The following is a 24,569-nucleotide window of genomic DNA, read 5'->3' as shown; positions in this document are numbered from 1 at the left end:
TGTCAAAAACTTACTTTATTAAAAACAATTTTAAACCTCTGCTATCCAATAAACTATACATTGTATTCTTGTAATTCAGTTTACAAAATCATAAAGATACTGAAAAAAGTAAGCTGTTGGCAACCAATAATGCCTACACTGAAACTTGAATCATTGAAATGGGGCAGATCTCACATCTCCATAGGTTTTGAAACAGTCATCACTTAGGATTTTTCATTTATCTCCTCCTTTTTACATGGTAATTTAGGTATATTTCACTATTCTTGTATGTGGAGTTTGGATTTTACAAAATTTTAGATAGCCTGAGCAGAAATTGTAATTATTTATTAGTGTTTGCAAAAATAATCTGCCTGTGCTGTGTTCTGACAAATTCAAGCAAGTAATTTTTTTACTAGTTTTGAAGTCATCTAGATAAAGTCACTAAGGGCTTGTGAAATGAACTGAAAAAAATACCACATACCTTTTCCTCTCAGGTAGCTCCACTTGTGCCTCAACATGTTACCTTCAGATAAAAAAGGACAGCAGAGATGTGATCTGGAGAAGGTTAAAGCAGGTGATAGCAGAAGAGAGCCCAGCACATTACTTCCAGCATGGCATTGATCTTTGTACAGACCCAACTACTTATGTAGTTCATTATATAAATACCAAAAATAAAATTCAGTTAGAAGTTTGGTCTAGCAACATGACATGAGAAGTATTTATGGCAGGTGACAAAGTAAGGGGTGGTAGAACGGCAGGTGACAAAGGTAAAGCAGGTGACCAAGGAAATGTTAAAGAGGTATTAACTGAGGATGCCCTTATGTAAGTTCTTCCTGGATCTCATCCTACTATGATTTCAAGAATAGCTGAAGTGGTTATAACCACACAATGTAAAATGCTATAGCTGCAGCCTTTCTACTGTATCACTTCTGAGCAGAACAAAGATGACAAGCACAACGTCCTCCTTCCCCTTTGGCTCCTCTTTGGACTAAAATTCTTCTAATGCTGTGGTCTGAGGCACTTGCTCCGGCAACAAAATGGGAAAAAAAAAAAACAAACAACCAAAACAAAACAATAAATAATCCTGCAAAAATGCAATATAAACTTCCTCTCACCTACCACTCCCCTCCTGTATGCACACCAGCATGGCTTAAGGAAGGAATTTTATTATACACACAGCAGAACAGCCCTGGAAAAGAGCACCTAGATTTTTTTCTCTCCTATGTGAGAAAGAGCAGATGGAACGAGAAAAACAAACATGCCATGTTAAGATGAAATGTCTCAATCCTGTGAGATGAAAGGAAAGGATGTGTATAAATGGCAAATATGTAAAATGGCAAACCTTTAATGTTTTTCTTTGTCATGTATAAACAAAATATTTTTACAAAATGAGTCAACAACTGTCAAGTGTTTGGCTTTATGATTGCACTCCAAATTATTAATTGAGCACTGACCAAATGCAGGACAGAAGAACTCAGGGTCATTTCTGAGACTCTACAAAGGCACAGTAAAGACAAAGCTACACATAAATAAAATACTATATAGAAACAAGAATCATGTTGTAAGAAATATTCACATGGTTTCATAAAGAAAGAATAAATTTAAAGATGCAGTCTTTGAGAATTAGATACAATATCTGGATAAGGCTGAAGTCCTAGCTGTTTGTTATCTTTCAACTTCTGTACTATAATTCTGGCAAATTCCTCTCCTTGGATGTCTGAAGTATCAAGCAGTTGTCGTACTTTTGATGTCCTTGTAGGTTTGGTGCTTATAAGTTCATAATCTTCTTTCATGAGTAAAAATCTTGACAGAAGAGCATCCAGTGATTGATTCAAACATGCTTCAGTCATCTGATCAATAATTTCTTCTCTTTTACTTTGTATCCACTGATGAGCTACATTCTGTTGTGTGGTTTCCAATACAAAATCTGAGATTGGAAAGGATTAGAAAAAAGGAAGAGATTGTAACTGTCTCAAAATATATTGCCACAGAACAAAGAACAAATTGGGAAAAAAAATGTTAAAATGTTCCAATTTGACAAATTTGGTGGTTAGAGTATTTATTCTATCTGAATCACAGAATAATTTAGTTTAGAAGGCAACCTCAAGGAGGTCATCTGATGTAATGTCCTGCTCAAAGCTGGGCCAACTTCTAGGATAACTCAGGTTGCTCAGGGACTTGTCCAGCTGAATTTTGAGCATCTCCAAGTGATGGTACTTCTGCAGCCTCCATGGGCAACCTGTTCCAGTGTTCAACCTGACGTGGTACTAAAAAGAGACAGGTGGTAATTTACTTTCCAGGAGGATTTTTATTGAAGATTACTGAAAACATCCCTGTAGTTTCCTGCTATCTTTCTCAAGGTGAGGTTTCACACAGTGAAAGAGTGTTGATTCTCATATTTCTAGAGGAGGGATGATGCAATAGATCTTTATAAAGTTGCATATTATTGTGTGGCCCCTCAAAAAATATATCTGAATAATTAATGAATTAAAGTTTCTTTTTGTTAACTTTTTTGCTAACTTTTAACAGTTATTTGAAGCATAAGAATATAATGTAGTGGGCTCCTAACTAACACAGAGGATCATTACAGGTGATATGCTGACAGTTGCTGCTTCTCTCAGCCCCACCATTACTAAATGGAAGACTGGAAAGCCTAAAAAGTGAGAACTGACAGGCAACAAGGTGACTAAGTTTGAGCTAAGTTTTTCTCCTGTTCTGCTGGACTCTAGCACTGCTACAGCAGTAGGAAATAATGGAAATACTATGGGCAAAGGGAATGGGATAAAGAAGACCCATGGCAGCAGGAATCTGATTAAGAGGGGACAAAAAAAAGCTAGTAGCTACAGGTAGCTGTACTTGGTCACATTTTTCACTGTTTTTGCTTACTTTGTAATATAAGTCAACAAGGACAGGATTACTTAATTTTGCATTATTAATATGCATATGTTTTGTTTTCATTTTGCTTGTGAATAACAGTTCCAGTATCTATTTCATACAGACATACATTCAGTGTTAGAACACTTATTGTGGGTCTTGGAATCAAATAGTGTTTGCTTTACCTGAAGGAATCGTCGATGACTGCAGCACATGGGATGCAGAACTTGAGGCATCTGAAATTCTCTTGTCAGTTGAGAGAACAGCACTGTATGGATGCACAAGGAGTCTGGCACTTTGAGTTACAGACAGATTTTCATCCATGCTCTGGCTGCTAAGAGAGTGTAGATACCCACAATTTCCATCTTAGACAAAAAAAGGAGAAGAAAAAGAAAAAGAACAAGCTGTATTACTGCTGTGCACAAATAACATACACCCACCAGAGACTATTTAGAGCAATTTCACAAAAGAAGTCATAAACCAACTACTTTTACATGATATACAACAAATTAGTCCCTATACTCAAATTCTGAGTACATTTATGTGTTACATCGTGACGCGCCGCCGTATTTATGCCCCTCATATTTTACCAGGGCCTGACTATGGTTTGGGGTCCTGCTTTATTTTAAAGAAATATTGGGAGTATACATCTGGTAGATGTGAACTTCAACAAAAAAGCTCTGTTTAAGAGAAAATTTTTGTAGGGACTAGAAGAACAGAAGAAATCCTTTGAGTATTTGGAGTGGTAACTAAAAATCAGCAGGAAAGCAGACTAATTTATTTTGATGAAGTTTGGCAGTGTAACAAACATGAAAATATTAAAATAAAGATTCAGATGGGGGAAAAGGACATGAAGAGCAGTGGGAGAAGTTAACGTTCAGTAGGAAGCCAATGGAAGCTTTTTGTAGTCCATCAAAACAGGATATAACTTCATGAAAGCTTTATATAAACTTTTGCAAAGAAAAGTAAAAAGGATTTCTATCAGAGGGGAAGTTTAACTGTTTCTACCTTTAGAATTTTTTTATAGTAGAAAAAGATGACAGATATGAAAGCAGTAGTAGGAATGACACAAGGAAGAGATAACAAACAGCTGGTGAGAAACGACTACAGGACATGTGCCTAACTCTACAAATAGCTTTGATTAGACTTTCACAGTGTCACTTGATAAAGACACAATAACTAATATGTTAACTAACTGCAAGAATTCAGATGAATATCTAAAGACACAGTGAGGTAGCCCCATGGACAACTCAAGATTACCTGTCCAATGGGGAAATCTGAAGTTGTATTCCCAGCTCTTTCTTGACCTGTAGAAGAATATGTCTGTAAGTACACAGAGCAGGAATAGGAAAATGTGGAAGAAACTCCATTCTCAGTATTTTAAACTGGTGGACTAGAACTCATAGTAACTAGTATTTTATTTCATGAACAAGGGAGAAAGTTGGGCAGAGCTATGTACTGTGAAGCAGCAGATATTATCTACTGCATGAAAAAGGGGATTAGGACACAACCACTGTGAGTGAAAGACCATTTCAGGAAAGTATTTCAATTGGCGGTCCTGGGGTAGATTGTTATACATTTTTAGGCACACATATTTCATTTCCTAACATAAAGACAAAAGCAGTAGGATTGTACTGGTATGAGAGAATGACCTGGACCAGTGAACACAGCATAAGAAAATGCAATCATAAAATCACACAATTGTTTCCATTGGGAAGACCTTTGAGATCATCAAGTCCAGCACTGCCAAGTCCACCACTGCCGTATGTCCTGAAGTGCCACGTCTACACATCCTTTAAATACCTCCAGGGCTGGTGACTCTACCACTTCCCTGGGCAGCCTGTTCTAATGCTTGACAACTCTTTCCATGAAGAACTTTTTTCTAATATCCAATCTAAACCTCCCCCAGCACAACTCAGGGCCATTTCCTCTTATCCTACTGCTTGCTGCTATTGCTTGTCAGTTAAGAGGCCTCCAATTTAAGAGGCCACAATCTTCTCTCAGGTAGTTGCAGAGAGCAAAAGAGCAAAATTTCCTCTCTGAGCCTCCTTTTCTCCATGCTAAACAACCCCATTCCCTCAGAAAAAAATGCTAATGAGAGTTATTCAGAAAAAAACAGATTGACTCAAGTTACTAAAAAAAAAACCTAGGTAACCTAGAAGATTGGAGTAACAGAAATAGAAAAAGAAGGAAAAAATATGAGATCTAGACTTTCTCTTTCAAGTTGGGGCTGATGATTAGAGGTGAGATGAGGAATAAAAACAACCCCTAAGAGGGTTACTCTGTAATGAAGGATCTTGTGAGAAAGGAAAATAAAATTCTAAGGTATAGTAAGTAAGGGGGATTTCATAGACAGAATAAGTTTGTCATGTCTCTCATAATGCTACACAGCCTTAGTTCACTGACTTAAGTTAGAACATGCACCAGGAGGACTAGTTAGGATACTACAAGAATAAAGTTTATTTTACAAAGGCATTTCGAAAGTGTGCATCCCATTCTCTGTATCAGAAATGAAATGGGAAGAGGGAAAAGATCTGTTTAAAGAAATACCCAAGAAAAGCTCACTAGGGAAGGGGAAAAAAAAAGTAAAGATGAAAACAAAGGCTAAAGGCTAGAAGACATGTCTTAACTCTGAAGAAGCAATTTTCTGAAAAAGTATTCTGATTGTACTGATGGAAAAAACAAGAATCTATAGTCATTAACTCAGCTAGACTCTGTAGTCATTAACTTTTGCCTTGGTGCCATGCCAAACCCCTCTCTTGCTAACAGCTACCTGGAATAGAATTTGCACCTGTAACAATTGCATCTGAGTTTGAAAAGCAAGATGAATGTCAGTCTTGCTTCCCACTACAACACTACCTGACGCAGCTATTGGCAAAGTAGTAACAAACTCTTCTGCAGTAAGGTTTTATAGGCACTATTTTCACAAGCTTTACAGTACCTATACATAAACACAATAAAATCTAAACAATGGCTCTATAAAACAACCACCAGCTGCCCAATCAGATTAATTGCACCAACAAATTTTCACTGATGCTTTCCACAAACAGACACAACAATTCATAACAGGAATTCATAGCAGCAAGAAAGGCTAGTATTTATCATTATCTTATGTGATTACCCTTACAGTCCGTGCTCATGCGCAAACTAATACTCCATGTTCTAAAATTCACCAAAACATACTTATTAAGCTAGGTAAATATGAGTTATTCTTTGTCTCTGAGGTTTTTATGCTGTATAGATAAATGCTTCAGTTGAGGTACAGCCAAAGTACCCTGCACTTGCTTTCTGCCATTTTCTCCAGTAACTGGAAGTCCTTAAGCCTCCTGTTATTTATTTATCAAAGTTCTTTTATACATTTCTAGTACAGTGAGTAGAAGTTCAGAATTGTGTGTGTGCTCAAACAGGAGCTGAAACAGGAATTGCCTGTGCTCTCCTACCTCTACCAGAGTACCTCTGGTTTTGCAGCACCTCAGAATACTTTCTAATGTCCTTATTTTATAGCAGTGAAGTCAATAGTCTTGTCTGCTTTGATACTCCTAGTCCCTGCAATGCCAGAGGACGCTCTATTCCTTTGAAATATGTTTATGTTCTGTCAAGGGAAGAAACTCAAATGTAGTTTTAGTTTCACTATATACTGCAATTCCACCTGGGTTCCCTTTTATGTTTCTGGCTTCAGATGTCAGCAAAACCTCAAAATTGAGTTTTCTCAGGGAATTTTGCCAACTTTTATTCATAAAAGGGGACAGCTACAAAAGGTCTGTGCAGATACTTTTGCAAAGCAGTCTGTTTGAGACATTTTTAGTTATTGAATTAAAAATGATGTAGAAATTTGCACTGGAAACTTTGAGTTTACTCAGCTTCTAGAATGCCTTAAAATGTGTAGCCTTTTTTATATTCAGAAGTAGTTCACAAAAAAAAAAAAAAGGAAAAAGAAAAAAAAGAAAAAAAAAGAAGATGCAGTTAACTAATCTGTCAAATCTGCCAAGAGTCTGAAGGGACAAGAAAATATTAGCTCTGCACTCAAAACTCTGAATAGGAAAACTGAACCTATGAGCTGTAGAGACTTCTCAGGTGATAGGAACAGAAAGTCAGAGCTTTAAAATGCTAGTTTTTTACCCAGAGCATTAAGTTTAAAAAATACACTTTTTCCTGACATGAAGAAACCCAACTTTCTACTACAAATGCAGTGTCACAGCATGAATGTAAAGCTGCAGTGGCAACTTAAATTTACACAAACTCAAGAGCATCTCACCTGATGAGAGGATATTACACTGGGGAATAGACTTGAATTTTGATGTATCTGGAGAGATGCTCCGAAGGGGAAGTGCATCGCACTGTATGGAGCTAGAGTATGTTGGCTGAAAGAAATCCAGGTGTATATTGAACAGGCACATGAAACAAATATGAAGTTGCAATTTCTTTAAAAGAGAACCTTCCCATCACCATGTTTGCCTTGCTATCTAAATGCTCAATAGACAGCACAATTAAAATACGATAAATCAGAAGAAAGCATGTAATCCCAAAAAACTTACATATTTTCAAAGATGACAGCAATCTTGTATACAAGTTTAACTACTAGTAAGAACCAAAAGCAGCAGCATTAAGAATCATAATATAAGTGCAAATCTATATTACCCTATACAAGCAAGCTCCATAAAGGTGTAAGGGAGCAGTAGACAATCTCTTACTATTGGCAGGCATTATGTGCTGCATTCCTCCTTGAGGGGATCACCAACTCACAGAATATGTGGAGTGGGAAGAGACCCACAAGGATCATCAAGTCCAACTGCTGGCCCTACACAGGACCACCCCAAGATTCATTTGCCCAAGAGTATTGTGTAAACACTTCTTAAACTCTTCTGGGCTTGGTGCTGTGACCAATTCCCTAGGGAGCCAGTTCCAGTGCCTGATCGCCCTCTGGGTGAAACACCTTTTCCTGATATCCAACCTAAACCTCCCCTGGACAGCTTCACGCCATATTTAGAGCTTTCCCTTATTTAGATGCCCTCTGATTTCTGCATGCGTGCCCTTTTCTATCTTCACATACATGGCTTTGCATTTGTTTCACCCTGGCTCAAGTAATGCATTTTATGCCTTTCCTGACTGCACAGGAAAGTAAAGTGCAGAACAGCTCCTCTTACCAAGTTAAACTTCCTTTAATCTTTCAGGATGCTGACATACTAAATGCAACACAAAGTATTTACCTTTTCAGGATTCAGAGGTATATTTAGAGATATCTGCTCCATATTTGCTTTCTTTCCACTCTTGTAAATACTTTGTGATTCATATAATGACTGGAAGAGAAATATTTACCTGTATTAAATTTCTGCTATAAGACAAGATGACAACACCACACAACACGTTTCAACCAGATACAAGATTAAACAAAGGAAACTGAGGAGAAATGACAAGATTATGCTTCTTTTAGCAAGTGAAAGCTACCAACTCATTTGACCAACTCATGACTGTAACAAAAGCCACTTACCTTTGATCTCTTTAAGAGAATTACTGCTTCCAGCATAGCTATTTCATCAAAAGTTCGCAGAACTGGCTCCAGGTCTATTAAACATTCTAAACAAAGGAAGAGTACTTGGTGAATGGTTTGAAGTGGAAATCAAGTTGTCACTGTACTAAAGTGTCTTTCTGACATTTACAAAAATAATTTGTCTATTGACACGTATCAAACCACTTATACTGCTAAAACAGAAGTTGATTGCTTCTCTTAAAACAGTTCACACCACCAAAAGAAATGTGTACCAAAAGAGATCCAGGATAATGCTGGACCAGGATAATGTAAGTCTTACACTCATGGAATGGAGACATTGGTGAGTTTGCTGTGTTTTAAAGTAGCCCCGTCAAGCCTATTTAGCTGAATAGGACCCAAACACCATAGAGTGGGCTGCTGTCTTCCCACTCCAAAAGAGGTGGTAAAGATTTATACCAGAAAAATAAACAAACACACCCCCAACACAGCAATATCCAGAATATATGCCTAAGGCATGAGGCAGGGCCAGAGAAGATGGGATAGTCAAAGCACTGACCTATCCCATCCAGTGAAACCAAATGACACTGGCCTCAGTGTGTCTGTGTCCCTATGCTATGGTAATTGCTTAAGTTCCCCATCAGTGAGCTGGACTTCCCCTAATTTTGCAATAGTTTTGCAACTTCTTCTTTCTTTTTATGATAGTAAAGTAGTGGCAAAAGCAATGCATGTTTTTTTTTTTTTCAAAGACCATCTTACTACACACATGGCACTAAAAAGAGAATCCAAGTTAGCTCACACTAGGGTACGTAGCCCAGCTAACTTCCCCTTCAGTGTGACCACACACTTAAATTTTTTTTTTTTTTTTGTTAATTGGCATAGGAAAACAAGAATGCATATGGAAATGTCATGATGTGTCTACTTTATTTTTGATTTTAGAAAATATTGTATTTAGATACATTTTCTTGCTTGGAAAAAAAAATCCAGTTCTTGCTTGATAAAGGAGATGCAACAATTAAAGTGTCAGTGAAAGATTTACACTGAGATGCAAATACAAGCAGAAGTCTCTACAACTTATCTAATGTGCAATGGTTCATTGGTGTTGGTTGGGTGCTCATAAATCCCACAGTACTTGTTTTATACTTCACTTCTTCCACTTCCCCCTTAAAAAAAACCCAAATTATCTTCAACAATAAACAAAAAACTCCAAACACAAGTAGTTAAACAAAACATGCTGCTTTTTTACAGGTAAATTAAGAGATGATAAATGCACAAGACTCCAACACCCAACCTGGTTTTATGGTACACACATAATTTCATTCATAAAAGTTTGTTTGCAGACATGAAGGAAGCAGCCAAGCACTTTATCATAAGCAGCAAGACCAAGCACATAGATTTCCTGATATCTTTAACACTTCTCTTTCAAGACTATAGCCTTGCTCTGTAAGTACCATGTTCAACAGAAATCTGGCAAGGTAAACTCACTTAAGAACGACGGTCTTTCATCTGGGTTTTGTGCCCATCCACTTTCCATCAGTCTTATGATAAGCCCTCGATGAGGAATGTCCATTGATAAACTTCCTTCACTCAAGTCTAGTCTCTGTCCTTGTGACACGCTGTACATTATCTGCAAGGGGTTTATAACTTCTGTCAAAACAGACATTGTGAAGTCATTAGAAATATATACAATATAAAGAGCTAACTGTATAGGAGGAGTAATTCCATTTGCAGACATAGAATTTAAATAATCAAAATAAGGTTACATTTCTTGATTAAAGAAAAGGTATTCTTAATTTATGAAACAACACTGTAATTAAAAAAGATACTAAAAATATAATCTAATTTGAAAAGTATTTCAAAGTGTTCTTCAACAAGCTTAGAAATTGAATTATTAGAAAGTAACCTCTATAATTAAGTCTGCAGGTTTCATGTTTAACCTCTAGGTAAGGCAGGAAAAATAAATTAAAGGAAGACATGGCCTTACCTTCAAATGGCTGTTTCCTTGTCATCACTTCCCATATGATAACTGCATAACTGTTTACAGTATAAAAAGTACACAAGATGTTATTTTAGACTACACACAATTAACAACACAATATGCTCAGCTTTACATTGTATTTAAAACATTTTGGTAAATGTCCCGCAAGCACACATGGGACTGACTACAGCTAACTAAAATGATGACATGAATATATGAAAACTAGCGGGTGACTTCACCTAGAACTAGTTAATACTATTAAGTACAGACAAGATCCATGGCATATAAACTCCTATTCCAAATCTGTATCAACTTGGTTCTGCTAATATGTTGTGAATTATGTACATGGAGTTTAAATCTCAGCACACAAATTAAAGTGAGCCCCAGAGAGCCAACTGCTCTGTCCTAAACGCAGTATTCTGGCATCTTCCCACTATGGACTGACATTTCCTGACATTCCTATGGGAAGCTGGATATTAACAGGGAGGATGGCTTTGATCCACAGCTCTATCCCAATACATCCTCACAGAGACAGGTAAGATACAAATTTGCCCTTGGGATGCCCACTCCAGCTTCCTCCCTCCCCATATATGCTTTCAACGTCTGCAGTCTTCTCCATAGGAAGAGATGTCACTCACACACAGCATTCACTTTCCAAAACAGACTCTTGGGAAGACTCCTCTGAACAAATGCCACAAGATTGAACACACATGTGCTTCAGTGACCTTCTTTTCCATTCACACCAACACAAATGGCAGGTGGCTCAGTGAGTACAAACTTGCCCCATCTTTAGTAACTAGTCACTCTCTTCAGCCATCAGGATATATTAGAAAGAGGTAATTTTAAACAACTTTGTAATTTAAATAAGGTTAGCTGATTTCATTTAAAAGCAGCACTGTATTCTCAGTCCTTCTCTTCAACTTTTCCTTACATACTCTACCATATCTGAATGAAGCTCTATTCCATGAAAAGCTCCTAGTATTAATCACAGCACTGTGTTCAAGTACCTGGTTCCAGATTTACAAAGGACAATCCAGGCTAAAGCTTCAGTGCTTCCAAAACTTCAGAATACACTCAAGATGTTGACAAGTGTGGATTTCCACATTTTCAGTCCAAGTCTTTATAAGCATTGCAGCAGTGTCATTCCAGAAAATAACCACCATGACCAACTGCTGTTAAGGCTTGCTCCCCACCCTTGGTATGAATGTACTGAGGTTCCTTCCTACACCACTAAGAAGTACCAAATTTTGCATACAGGTTACATTTAACTGCCTTAGAGCACTGTACCATCCAACAGCTACCAAGTAAGAATTTAAAAAATGAAGTAAAAACAAATAACTGGTGCCTAACATCAAATAATATAAACTGAGTTTTCCTAGCTATTTATTCTGCTTACATTTTAACATTCTTCAATGACAAAATTTACTCATGTATCTTTTAATAAAAGCAGTCCTCCCTGTTAGAAAAGTCTGCTTTTGATGTATTCTGGCAAATCCATGCAGGTTGATTTTTTTGGTATAGCAAATCATCCCTTTTGTAGAAGTTAAGCTGCTTGATTGTAGTTTAAACAAATTGTTTCTTTAAGAAAGATCCTTCCTCACAAATTAGCTTCAATATGTCAACAACACTCAGCTGTGATCAATTAGTTTGACATCCAGAAAACATCCAGCTATTTAATAATATCTTCCATTCAGTTTGGATTCTTTCTACAGTTAAAGATTATTTTCTCAGTTCTACAACACTGCAGCATCCCCCTTTACACTATTCTTGTGTTCCTTTCTTATTTCTGCTTTGCAGCATTTCATTCTGATCATGAGCATGGAACCTCCTGTGTGGCCTTTCTGGTGGTCCTTCACTGTCTCTGCAACTTCATGTCTTCCTGCCTTGAACATCTCTCTTTCCAATGTTGTCTCAGTCTCTCTTCTTTATTCTCACATAATGTCTTTCCTTCCAAATTTATCTGGTTTTTATGCCCTTCTGATGTGTTCTCCTATTTTCTCCTATTTGGTTGTTATTCCTCTGAAAATATTATTTTCTTTCTAAGAAACATTTGTCTTCTTCCTCTCCACCCATTCACTAAGCTGCCAGTCACCCTTTCTTTCCCCTCAATACACCTTTTTTCCTTTTCAATGTTTTCCTTATCCATATCTTCTCATCAAAGGGTAAAGAAAGCAGGTGTGTTGTCGTCTGTAGTCTTTGGAAAGGAATGTCAAGGAACTTCACGTGTTTCTTAAGGGTAAGGGATAATTAAGGGAAATAGTGGTTTCCCTGGAAATCAGTAGGACCCTCTGAGACTGAGTCATCTCTCACCAAGATATAACCACGTCAGAGATCAGTGAAGGTAAAGGTGGCAGACTGCACCACAATGATGTGACAATGTGACTTTGTCACAGTGATTGCCCAGTTCATGTCTCCTCAATCTTCCTTTACACATGATAATTACTCTCAAAATTCTTCAAGTAATCTCACAGCTCTCCAAACCATTTTAGACCAGCCGACTGTAACTCCAATATCCTCAGAGAGATTTCCTTTTGTTATATGGGTCACCACCACTCGATTTACTATTCTACTACTTGTACTCAGGACAACACAAAACTACCACAACTTTCATAATGTAAATTATTCCTTAACGAGATAACTGTAACTACTTTCTCCAACCCCACTACTCTGTTTTTATCTACCTCCTTTCCAAAATTACATTTTCTTCTTTCCCCCAAGTACATTCTGAAAATTATGTTATTTGATTGCACTAATTATAAGAGTATGTGCATTGACTTGATGGTGTGAATGGCTTTCTTCTTTCCCTGCATTGTCTGTATGTGTACACTCATTTACAGAAACCAGTCCCCCACCTATTTCTGTAGTCTCAGCTTAATTTTGGAGCATTACACTTGTCACAGCACAAAAGAAATGAGTCATTAAATCCAGCTATCACTCAATTTTCTATTTCTAAATTAATTTAGCCTACATAGCTATGATATTATCTTTGAAAATAATAAAATTGCTGAGAATATGTTAAAATCTAAGTTCAGTAAATCATATCTGAGCTCAGATTTCAAGCCCCACTAGAGGACAACAGGAGTTACCTGTAGATGTCATGTTTCACACTTGCCCGGGTTTTCTTACTGGGGTTGTAATCCTCAGGTGGCATGTAGATAATTGTCCCTCCTTCCGGCAAGGAGGATTCACTTCGGGACTGGGACATGGATACGACACGCCATTTGGACATGCCAAAATCTGCAATCTGGAAAGGTCAAATCAGTTGTTCTGAGAAGAAAAACTGGTTTTATCTGCTGACAATTGTTAGAAATTCCTGAAATACATCCAGAAAAAGGAGTCACCCAAATCTCTTAACCTGACACACAAAAAGTATGTGGTTCTCCTAGCAACAGGAAACATCAACTCCAGTCCATAAAGCATTCCCAGGTCGTGACTCATGCTATCCCTATAGCACTTCCCTATCCTGTTCTTTTAAGGAAGGACTCATGTACACTATGGCTGAGGAATCTGCTGTAGATACCTGTGCCATATGAAGAAAAACACTTCCTTGTGTTAAAAAAAAACAAACAAAAAATCATTGATTACTTGTAGCTCCCTTGTGAAGAAAGCATAAGTTTAGTATAAATCGTAGTAGCTGTACATAACTCAGCTTGCCAATATACCAAGGCAGCTCCTCTCACAGAACAATTTTAGCGCGCTTCACCTCACTCCCAAAACTATGATGTATTAACCCTGAATTAATAAATTTGATATTCTGAAATTCTGTGCTGCAAAAAGTTGCTGAATATTTTCTTTACTGTGCACTCTGGGGCCTTGCTCCTTTCTACAGGACACCGTGCATCTATATTAAGAAGTAACTGACTTGCATTTACATCCTCAGACATTCATGAGCCAGGGCACCAGATGTCAGATTAGGTTATGGATAAGAAGAGAAACATTTAGCAGAATGCACCTGCTGGCTGAGCTGCAGTGTCTGGCATACATGGGAGATAAGCAGCCAGCTACCAGCTCTGCACTTGTCCAGCATTTGCACAACAGCAAAAAACATTTTCAACAAAGATGCCTGTGCAAGTGCTGTGGCAATTAAGGTAACAGAAACAAGCTTTCTGAAGAGCATACATCAAAATCCACAATGAAAAGTAACCTTTCTTTTCTACAACTCACTCTTATCAAGTCTTCCTCATTGTAATTGGTCTTAACTCATGCTCATTCAGTAAATCAGGGACAGTTAGAAGCACTCCCGTGAACGTGAACGGTGTTACTCTTATACATATGCAGTGTCTCTTCTAACTGGCATGCATAATAACCTTTTCTGCATTTCCTGTAAACTGTACTAATTTAGAGAATCTTGCTTCACTTAAAACCCTAAGGACACTCCTTACAGGAGGCAGGGCAGGTATGCAAAAGTTAACCTCTTCCCTTCAAGTGTCTCAGCAAAGAAACTGTTCAGATATGATCAGGCAGAGCACCAGACCACACCAAAGCTGTTAGGGATTAGAAAGAGAGTGGATAAAAAAATGACTTGGACTAACTCCCTGATCAGGTTTATCAGGAAGCTTGAGAGATGGCAATTCCAGCACAATTGAGTGGGAGGAAGCATGACCTGCTGAGGGTGTGAGCGGAGACAAAGCCATGTGAGGAACTTTGCTGCCAAGAAAAATTTCTGTGAAATGGAGAAAGAAGAAACCAGCAGTGGATCTTTGCTCAAAGGACTCACAAGGAGACCAAACTTACAGTAGCAACTGAAACATTCACTTTTCAAGTATAAATTCAGTGCAAAGTATCTCTTATTTCCATTTACTTGAGTAAAATATTCTATCAATTGTAAAACCAGGTCTTTTTAAAGTAAAGAAACAACAAAACCAACACTTGCAATTATGGAAGCACCTAAACATTTTGTCAGAAGTACTTTCAGTCTCTTTTTCACATCATGGCAGTGGTATTTTAAAAGGCAGAAGTTTTTAACTACTGATACTTCTGCATGTGTTTGCTTGTTCTAAGGAGCTTCACGAAAGCCACCTTCCAACGTACTAGGATTTTAAAGTCCTGTTTTACATGTTCTTATACAGCACCAACAGAACAGATATGTCCATATTGCATGATAAGTATCAAATGGAGCATTAACCTTTGAATTTGACCTACTGCCTATCAGAAGTAACTTGTCAGAGCATCTCAGGCAGGAACACTTTCTATTTTCTTCTCAGGAAGAGCCAGATGTAACTAACCTTGGAAGGCTGACAAACAAGAGTGTCATCACTACTGAGTATCAGCTACTGCTATAGCAGAAACAGCCTAAATTCTATCTTTCTGGTCTTTTCAGACAGATAAAATACAGAGTTTTCAAAAGAAAAACTCTGAAGTTCTGTCTGCAAGGATAAAAAAAAAAAATCCACCATACAATTACATCCTCTCTGTATGGCCACAACCTCACCCTTCCTCCTCTACAATAATGAAAACTCTTACACTCATTCTGGATGCTGAAGAACATAAGAATTAAATAACCCTACCTTGACATGAAACTCATCATCCAGCAAAATGTTCTGGGTTTTTAAGTCATGGTGCAGCAATGGAGGATTCATGTTGTGCAAATAGTTTACTCCCAAAGCAATTTCATAAAGAATGCGGAATCTCAGGCACCAGGGAATGTCGGGATATACATCTTTCTGCCAAGATAAAACCACAAAACCAGAATATAATCCTCTTTTCTAACAGCACACACAAAGACTTATTTAATAAAAAGAAGAAAGTGACTTGGGCAAACAGTAATCTTTTAAAACATACATTACACAAACTCCTTAAAAAATTGTAATGGTGCATTAAGACTCATAAGCTGTTACAAGAAACATTATCAAAAAAAAATAACTATGCAGTGCTATGTTTCCATTCCCTAGCATTCACATAGTAGTTCATGACTGCTGTACATCATGTTGAACATTTACTACACTACTCATTCATATGGAAATATGAATTACAGATGAACTTCTGCATGAAACTTGTAACCCACAATTTATGAGTCCTACACAAAGAATGGCAAAAATCATATCTGCAATTAAAATTGGAGAACAAAACAAAACTGTATTAAAACTATGCACAAAATACTGCCTTTATAAATAATAATACAGCAAGAAAAATGCAGTAAAACTCAACTGAAGTCTTAAAAGTTATATTGACACTAATGCCTTTATGAAAAACACAGCTGAGCTCTCTAAGGCATGTGTATTGATGAAAGGTGGAGAAGAGACTTTCGTTCTATTGAGACACAACTGAATTAGCTTTGAATAATCATACCTGTTTATATTAGCAATATTTAGCTTCTATAAACAAAAGTCAAAATCTTCATTTTTTAAAAAAAATTCAAATTCATTAAAAAAAATCAATTGTATTGGCAGTAATTCAGAAACCCAGACTGAAGCAAGCATAAGTATTTCAGAATCTAATTAGAGAACAACTGAGATTTTTAAAGTGACTGTATGTAATAATTCAACATAAAGCTTATTATAGGTCACAACATTAAAGGGAAAAGTTTAACAAAACTTAAATCAGCTGAATTTAGTTGTGTTTTTGAGATACAGAAGCTCTGAGCACCAAAACTACTAGGGATACTGTCTTCTAACATGAAATATTATAAATAAAATACTTTACTGTACTAATTAAGTATGAAAATTACTTGAAGCAGCCAGGTATCATATTTAAAGACCATAAGTACACTTACCCCATGCAATAGCTGGTTTAATGACCCATTGATCATGTATTCTGTAACTATCCCCAGAAATTCAGGCTCGTTGCAGATTCCCAAAATTGGCAGTATGTAACTAAACCTGGCTTTGTGTAATATCTCTGCTTCTTTTAGAAGGTGGTTTCTATCGCTTAAAGAAAACAAGCAAACAAATAATATACATTACCATACCAGTACTGCGAAACTCCAAGCAAATGCTGGGTTCACTATATTCTCTATCAGTTATATCCCTGTATGCACCACCTTTTCACCACTTGATTTCTACCATGCTGCTTTGAGACCAAGACAGTGTAAGACAAATCAGAATCTGCAAAATGCAGACAAGACGGCTTCCCTGGTTTTGTTGTACCACACAAATCTATTTCCATCACACATTTCATCCATGTTTCCAATAAATAAAGTCAGAACTTCCAGCTTCCACCATTCATTGTAACCATAATATTAACAGCCAGCTGCATTTCTCCCACTTTACTGAACACCTTCAAAACCTGAGTTTTCACTCAAGCCCAATAATTATCTCCTAGAGAGTGGAGATTTTAATACACATGATTCTCCAACCATTTAAATCTAGTGGATTCTGATGTACACTAATATAATAGGGGCTAAAGGAATGTACTTTTGACTTCTGAAAGAAACTAAGTTCCTTCCTGAAGGAAAAGGAACAACTAACTATCCTTTGTTTTCACATAAAGTGTTCCCTCAAACAGCTCCTGCTTTGAATCACTCTCTGGAAAAAACATCCCCTAGACTCACAGCAAGCAGGAATAGACCAGCCTCATGATGAGTGCCTTTGGATGCCTGAATTTGACTGTGTGCATCCTTAAAACTCTTCATAATTGTGGGTTTGATGCATCTTCACAAATTCAGGCCTTGCAGCACATGGATTTGAGAAGTTCAAGTTTTATTTAAGATTGAGTACGATTCCATCCCTGCAAATAGAAACTATTTGGTATGCCTTATACCTCAAATAGTCTTGAAAAAAAATGAGTTTGTTGTCAGTGAGGATAGTTGGATCACAAAGCATAATTCAACAAAAATTGATCTTAGTGGAGACTGGTACAGGTACAAGTACATGACTAGGATATTCAAATACAGGACATTTACAGCATATTGATCCTTTGGATGTGAGCCAGTCTGACTCAGAAGCAATAGGGCTGTGCTGGGGCCAGGGCTATGTCCATCATGATTTGTTCAGCACAGCACTGTGTTATGTGCACAGCACAGCTCCAGGGTGAGAGCTGGCTTGTGCCCACTGAGCTCAGGGCACACCCCAAAGCACTCAGAGCAATCTGGATCCATCAAGGTAGGCTTAGCACTCACAAAGAAAAGGCCGTCAGGATATATGGGAAAAGAGTGAACTAAAGCCCGCAGCTCTTAGCAGCAGGAAATTTTGAATTTAGATGGATATGAAATTAAGGTCCTTTTATCTATGTGATAGAAAAAGACTTATAGGAAACTCTAGGAAATGTCAGAAGTAAAAAGGCAGCCTTTGAGACAAGCATGGGATGGAAGAGACAACTCTATACCTTCCTCTCTCTCTCCAGAATGACTAGGTTTGAGAAAGTTTGGGTTTTTCCCAGACAGTAAGGCACATTAGCATGGGATTCAGCTGTGGCTGGGAAACAAATTGCGACATACTGCAGTCTATTCCTGTGCCTGTCAGTCACTTCACCTTTGTCTGCTCCATGCCAGAAGGGCACTGAGTAATGCCTAAATGAGCACATTCCCACAAATGCTTCCCAACTGGCTTTGCTCTTTGCCTGGTCACATACCATATTCTGGGATGCACAGCACATGCTTCTCACTTGGGGAATTAATGGCATCATGAACTCATCCCTATTCCTGACAACACTTACAGGCTGGCATTTTATATTGCCTACTGTACAACCAACAAAGCACTTGCTGCTGAGACTCGGTATGATGGATTTTTTTACAGCTTTGAGTTTTCTGACAGCATTTCTGGGCTTTGCATGATATATGGTGATGCCTTATTAAGGCTGACCTAGAACAGAGGCTAGGCAGAGTTAAAGAATAAAGCAGGTATTTATTAAAAGGCCTCAATGGACACACTTTAGGCAGTACAAGAGCCCAGCCAACGCTACATCCAAGATGAAGCCAAAATGGTCACAAAAGTGTGTGACCAGTCATGAGGTCTCACACTTTTATAAGTTCTGCTCCATTAGCATATTGGAGGTAATTGTCCAATTATAGCTTTAGGTTATGAAGTCTGATCCTTCTTGTTTTTCCCTCTTCAGTCCATGTTGTTTATGCTCTTGGGACTGAAATTTGGGTGGTTGTCCTTGGTTCCAAGCTAGGAAAGGAATTGTTTTGCCTAGCTACTCTGTGAAGAGAGCTTACTATCCCTTAATATGAAGCTCAGAACTACATCCTAAAGCAGTACTGATCTGAGAAATAAAAAAAGCTAAAACCTAAGGCATCATGGTAAGTGACTGAATTATTTTGATCACCTCACTTGCCCTTCTAATCATAATTTCACAGGTTAGATGTCCCACTAATCCAAATTCTTACAAGTCTAAAAATAGCCTTGGTGGTTTCTCCCAGCGGTGTTCTGAGGATAAATGCTGTATTTCCAATTAGCTGGGATTTATGCAGACATTAAAAAAAATTCCAAAACAAAAAATCCCCCACAACACCCGTCTGTCCACTCCCTCCCCCAACTTATCAGAAAACACAACATAACTGAGATTCCATTTCTGGCAAGATTTCAGAGATAAAGCCTGTGTATACACAAACCTGGGCAATAAGAGGTGAAAGAGCTTAAAGCAACTTGTCTTATATTTGAGTATATTGAGTCACAAGACTAGAAGCCTTTCTGGGTGAAGCTATCCTACCTAAAGGCCTAATACTAGTTCAAAGAAACCTGAGGCAAAAGCTTGAAGACTAGAAGATAAGACTCAGAGGCAGGTTTATAGTCAGGTAGGCTTCAGACAACCTAAGAAGAGGCAAATTTGCATCAATATGTTAACAAATTGGAACTATGGGGATTGAATAAGACAGTGATGAAAAAGTACAACTTGTTGTCCCCTTACATGGAGTGACAGCTCCTGTAATAAATATGCTGCCACTTGGGTACCTGGAAAACAGGGAACCCGACTGTTACACGGAAAATACCAGTTTTCCCCGGGGGGGGAGGGGGGGGGGTCTACAAGCCTATTATTTTAAGTCAGCTTCTCTTAGTACTGTGAGATCTGGGGGAAAATAATAATTTCGTGTGGTCTCAGAGAAGCTTCTTCTAAAAGCAAGCTCTAATGGATAGAACAGTATACTCCCGATATTCCTCTCTCTATGTAAACACCAAATCTACAGTAATCACTGTACTTCAATATCCTGAGAATACCTCAGCAAAATGGTTAGCAACCAACAGACCCAGCAAGAAGCCAAACTCTGTCAATCCCACCATAAGGAGGGCTCAAGGTGCACAGTGCAGAAGAAAAAAACTCCAAAAGAAACAACTCAATGTCTCAGAGACCGAGATCGAAACCACTCCTTTACAATAATCGAAAGAGAGGAAGCTCCAGGGCCGGTCCGTGCTTTCTCTTGGCTCAAGCTGAATCATCCTCGTGGGATCCCATTTCCCCGTGGAATTAAAGCAAGGCTGCCTACGGAAACACCAGGATCTGATCCACAGACCTCAGAAACCCACGCCGGCATCTTCGACCGGCACCTCGACCCTTTCTGGGGGCTGGTTTAGGGAAAGGCGGGTTCGGCTCGGCCCTTGCCCGGCGGTGCCCCACGCCGGCGGCCCCCTGCCCACCCCGTTACCTGTCTAGCAGCGGCCCCTGCAGGCATTTGAGAGCCACCGGGACCCTCCAGTCGGCGTGGCGGGCGGCGGACACGGTCCCGTAAGCGCCCCGGCTGATAAAACGCAAGTCCGGGAGTTTGCTGGAGGGGATGGAGGGGAGGCCGTAGTTGAGGGCGCCCGCCCGGCCACCCCCGCCGCTCATGCTCGCACTCCGCCGGGCTCAGCGGGGCCCGGAGCGCCGCTCCTCCGGCCCCACTTCCTCGCTTCCCCCCGCACCTCCCTGCCCCGCCTGCTCTCCAGCTGGCCAGCACTTCTCTACTCCTTCTACCCCACCGACGATCCACTTCCTCACGGAAAAAGCGTCCCACGGTTTGCGGGTCGGGAAAGGCGGAGCAGCCGGGATGGGAGGAGCGAGGCGGGGGAGCGCGGTGCTGCCGTGCCGTGGAGCGCCGTGCCGTGCCGTGCCGTGCCGGGACAGCGGCCTCGCCCTTCGGGAGCCGCCGGAGCGCTGTGGTGGGCCGCGTCCCTCGGGCCGTGGATGGAGCATCCCCCCCATCCCGTCCGAAGGAGCGTCCCCTGCGCTGCACAGGAGGAGCATCGCCCTCCGTCCGGGGCGCGGGCGAGTTCTGCGCTCGAAAAATGATGCAGGATGTCAGAGCCGAGGGCAGATCGCCGCAGTAAATTGTTCGCTGCATAGAATCACAGAATGATGTGGGTTGGAGGGCACCTTAAAGATCATCTAGTCCCAACTCCTCTGCTAGGATAGGACACACCTTCCACTTGACCAGGTTGCTCAGAGCCCCATCCGGTGTATACTCATTGCTCAAGCGAAGTGAGGAAAGCTTTGTCTCATGCAGTCGCTTATCTCCTCCACGCTTGTCCTAGGAAAATTTTTCAGGATAACAGTATTTCAAAAAGATAATTTCGCAATTTCCAGTAAGTGCAAGTTCACCCTTGCCCATGCTCATAGAGAGCTCCCTGATACATGGATGTATTTATGAGAGCTTTATGTGAAGGTTGCTCAGGAAGCTTTTGTAATGCCTATTCACCAAGCCAAGTTCTCACAGACTAGCAAAGTAATTTAACTTAAAGGTATAGATTAGTAGCTTTCCACAAGGATTGACAGTTCCACAGGATGAAATAAAGGTAAATAGAGCAACTCACTTGCCCTTTCCATGTGTGTGGATCATGGGCTGAGCGCATGTAGCTTTTCACCTCTCTGTTCTCCCACTCATGGATATAGACCAGAGAATGAGGGAAAATACCTACTTTTTCAGGCTATAATATGTTAAATATTTCTTAGCATTCATTTTAAGACATGGCAGCAACTTTTCAATTCTGTCTACGTCTTAGCACTTTAGCTTTATGACTTTGACAATTGTCTTGTATTTTGGATGATTTATGCTTCAAGATTAAATGCTTCAGCATTATGAACGTATGAGCAACCATGTAAAGCCACCAGTGACTTAGTCTACTTTCAGTTTTCAGTTAGTCCGTATCCTCTAGACACACTAGGTAGTTTCCCAAAACTGTAATCTTGAGGCAATGTTTCCAATATGCAAGTTTTGGGTATCTGTTTATGCATATCTCTCTCTGTATTAACCATGTTGGTAGTACCATTAGTCATACAATTTTAAATTTGGTGTATAAGGAAGATTTTGTTTTCAAAAGAAAATGATATGCAAAGGACAATTACCATGAGCTTGCATTATAAAACCACTGTGTAAATACATACTTACAGTCTTTGCCATTAAAATGTCCCTATACTGAAGATTTATTTGTGCATCTTGTTACTGTGTGCTGTGTTGATTTAATGTATATTTATAGTGTTAAGTACACTGACTGAAACCCCAGGAAAATTATTGTAATTCTAAAAGTGGATGTGGAGGCAGCACTGTTGGAGCAGTGCCATGCTTCTCTTGTCATGCCTATTCCAGGTACAGTGTTCCTGGAGCTGTAGTCCTTGTGACACCCCAAACCCTAACCCCAACCCTAATGGCAGCTTGGGGCAAGGCTGAGGTCCTAGAATAGATTAAACTTTTGACAAAACTAAAGTTTTTTGTTAAATACTGTTTCAAAATGATAGAAACAGTATTTATAGCATGTGGCAGCCTGTGTTTTACTTCTTTGAAATTTAAACTTGTGAGATTTTCCACACAGTCTTTTTCATTTTTAAGTGTTGGATCTGAGTCGTCCTTTCACATGGAAATTTCCTGAAGATCCCCACTGATAATGAGGTAAGCAAAGTCCACAGCAAAGAGGATATATTTTCTGTGTGTGGTTTTCATAGTGGTTTGATTAGTGTTGTTGTGACTGTAATTTACTTGAGTTTAAACTGGAATGAAATGGTTCTGAAAGTGTGAAAGCTATAGTGAGGGGCTTAGTCTTCTGTCAGCTTGCAAAATCTAGGAGGGCAGCCAGCTACTATGTGATCAGTACATCATGATGCTGACTTGTAAAACACTTTCTATTCCTTGTATCTCTGTAAAAGATCAAGTAAAATAACTACTGAAATTAAACACACTTTCCATACTGAGGTGATATTTGCTTTTTGACATTCTTCCCTGTGGGCAGCATAGTCTGGAAAGAGCTTTGGCATTTTTACTGTAAACAGGTATTCACATTGATGTTGAGAAGAGGCATAAAATACATATCTCTCCCTGTGCATCTCCACCTGAAAACCAGGCCTCTTATACATAGATATACATGCATCCTTTTATAGTCATGTGTATGTTTTAAAAAATTCACACTACCTGCATGTAAAATACTTTTTTTTCCAGTTTGTTTCAGTCTTGTCCATCCACCAAAAAATTATAGTGCCTTCATTTTTATGGATAAGCACCACATCTAGTTGTGGTTTTTTTGCAGTTCACCTGATGGACTGTGTTTCCACAATGGCAGGAATCACTTTGTTGTCAAGACAAGATGTTCAGATTGAAAGAAGCTATGGTTGCATGATGATGATTTTATATCCAAACAGCCTTACTATATTTTTGCTGTTCGACAGACCCTGTTGCTTACTAAATATTCTGAAAAATTTGGGGAAATGGTGCTTTTTTCACCTTAGCACATGATAGTCTCTGAATCTTATTTGTGTCTTAGGAGCTGCATAAAATACCCTGCTTTAGAAAATGAGTTTTCATTCAGTAATCACAATGCCTTCGTCCCTGCTTTTTATTTTGTGGATTTTTCAAGTTTTATATAAAAAGACAAGGGATTTTTGGTTATAATAGCCTTTTTAAAAGGAATATTGTGCCTGAATATTTTGTACTATCCACATTGCACATTGCTTTTTATTTTGTGGATTTTTCAAGTTTTACATAAAAAGATAAGGGATTTTTGATTATAATAGCATTTTAAAAGGAATATTTTGCCTCAATATTTTGAATTTTCCACATTGCAGGAATGAAGGACTTTGGTAGTAACCTCTTCAGTTGTGTTTGGTCTTGCTGAAACAAGTATTTTTTTCTGAAATAATGCATCAGGTTCTTAGATTCTGGCTGAGATCCTGTTTTGCCTGCTGTCACGCTGGCAATGTAATGATACACTTACTCAGATCTATTGGTAATGAGTACTACAACCATGGAAACCAACAATCTTTGAAATCCTCTGTGTATTCTCCTGCCAGCCTCAACCAACCCTTCTTTATTAGCATGTGCACACTCTAGGTGGGCTGTTCCTGAGCATCTGAGCTCTTTTGGAAGTTGCTACCTATGGTTTTAGATGTCTGTTGACACAATTTTATATTAAGAGA

At 38.9% G+C, this 24,569-nt stretch overlaps 1 protein-coding gene across 2 annotated transcripts; it reads right to left on the bottom strand.

Moving 5' to 3' along the window:
* Positions 1-21,053, bottom strand: RIPK2 (receptor interacting serine/threonine kinase 2). Of its 2 annotated transcripts, XM_053945406.1 has the most exons (11): positions 20,836-21,053; positions 17,029-17,182; positions 15,824-15,979; positions 13,403-13,560; positions 10,323-10,372; positions 9,824-9,985; positions 8,342-8,427; positions 8,061-8,150; positions 7,109-7,214; positions 3,039-3,218; positions 1-1,906 (listed from the first exon to the last, which is right to left on the bottom strand). In XM_053945406.1, the coding sequence occupies exons 1-11, from the start codon at positions 21,015-21,017 to the stop codon at positions 1,581-1,583; spliced, it is 1,650 nt and encodes a 549-aa protein (XP_053801381.1). In that variant the 5' UTR covers positions 21,018-21,053; the 3' UTR covers positions 1-1,580. The 2 variants fall into 2 exon arrangements, with proteins under 2 accessions (XP_053801381.1, XP_053801390.1); XM_053945415.1 differs by lacking the exon at positions 17,029-17,182 and having other exon boundaries at positions 20,836-20,955.
* Between the last annotated feature and the right edge of the window lie 3,516 nt (positions 21,054-24,569).

This window comes from Vidua chalybeata, chromosome 1, assembly GCF_026979565.1.
Source record: "Vidua chalybeata isolate OUT-0048 chromosome 1, bVidCha1 merged haplotype, whole genome shotgun sequence".
Taxonomy (NCBI): Eukaryota; Metazoa; Chordata; class Aves; order Passeriformes; family Viduidae; genus Vidua; species Vidua chalybeata.
Note: the sequence above shows the minus strand (reverse complement) of the source record. Positions and strands in the feature narration are given on the sequence as shown.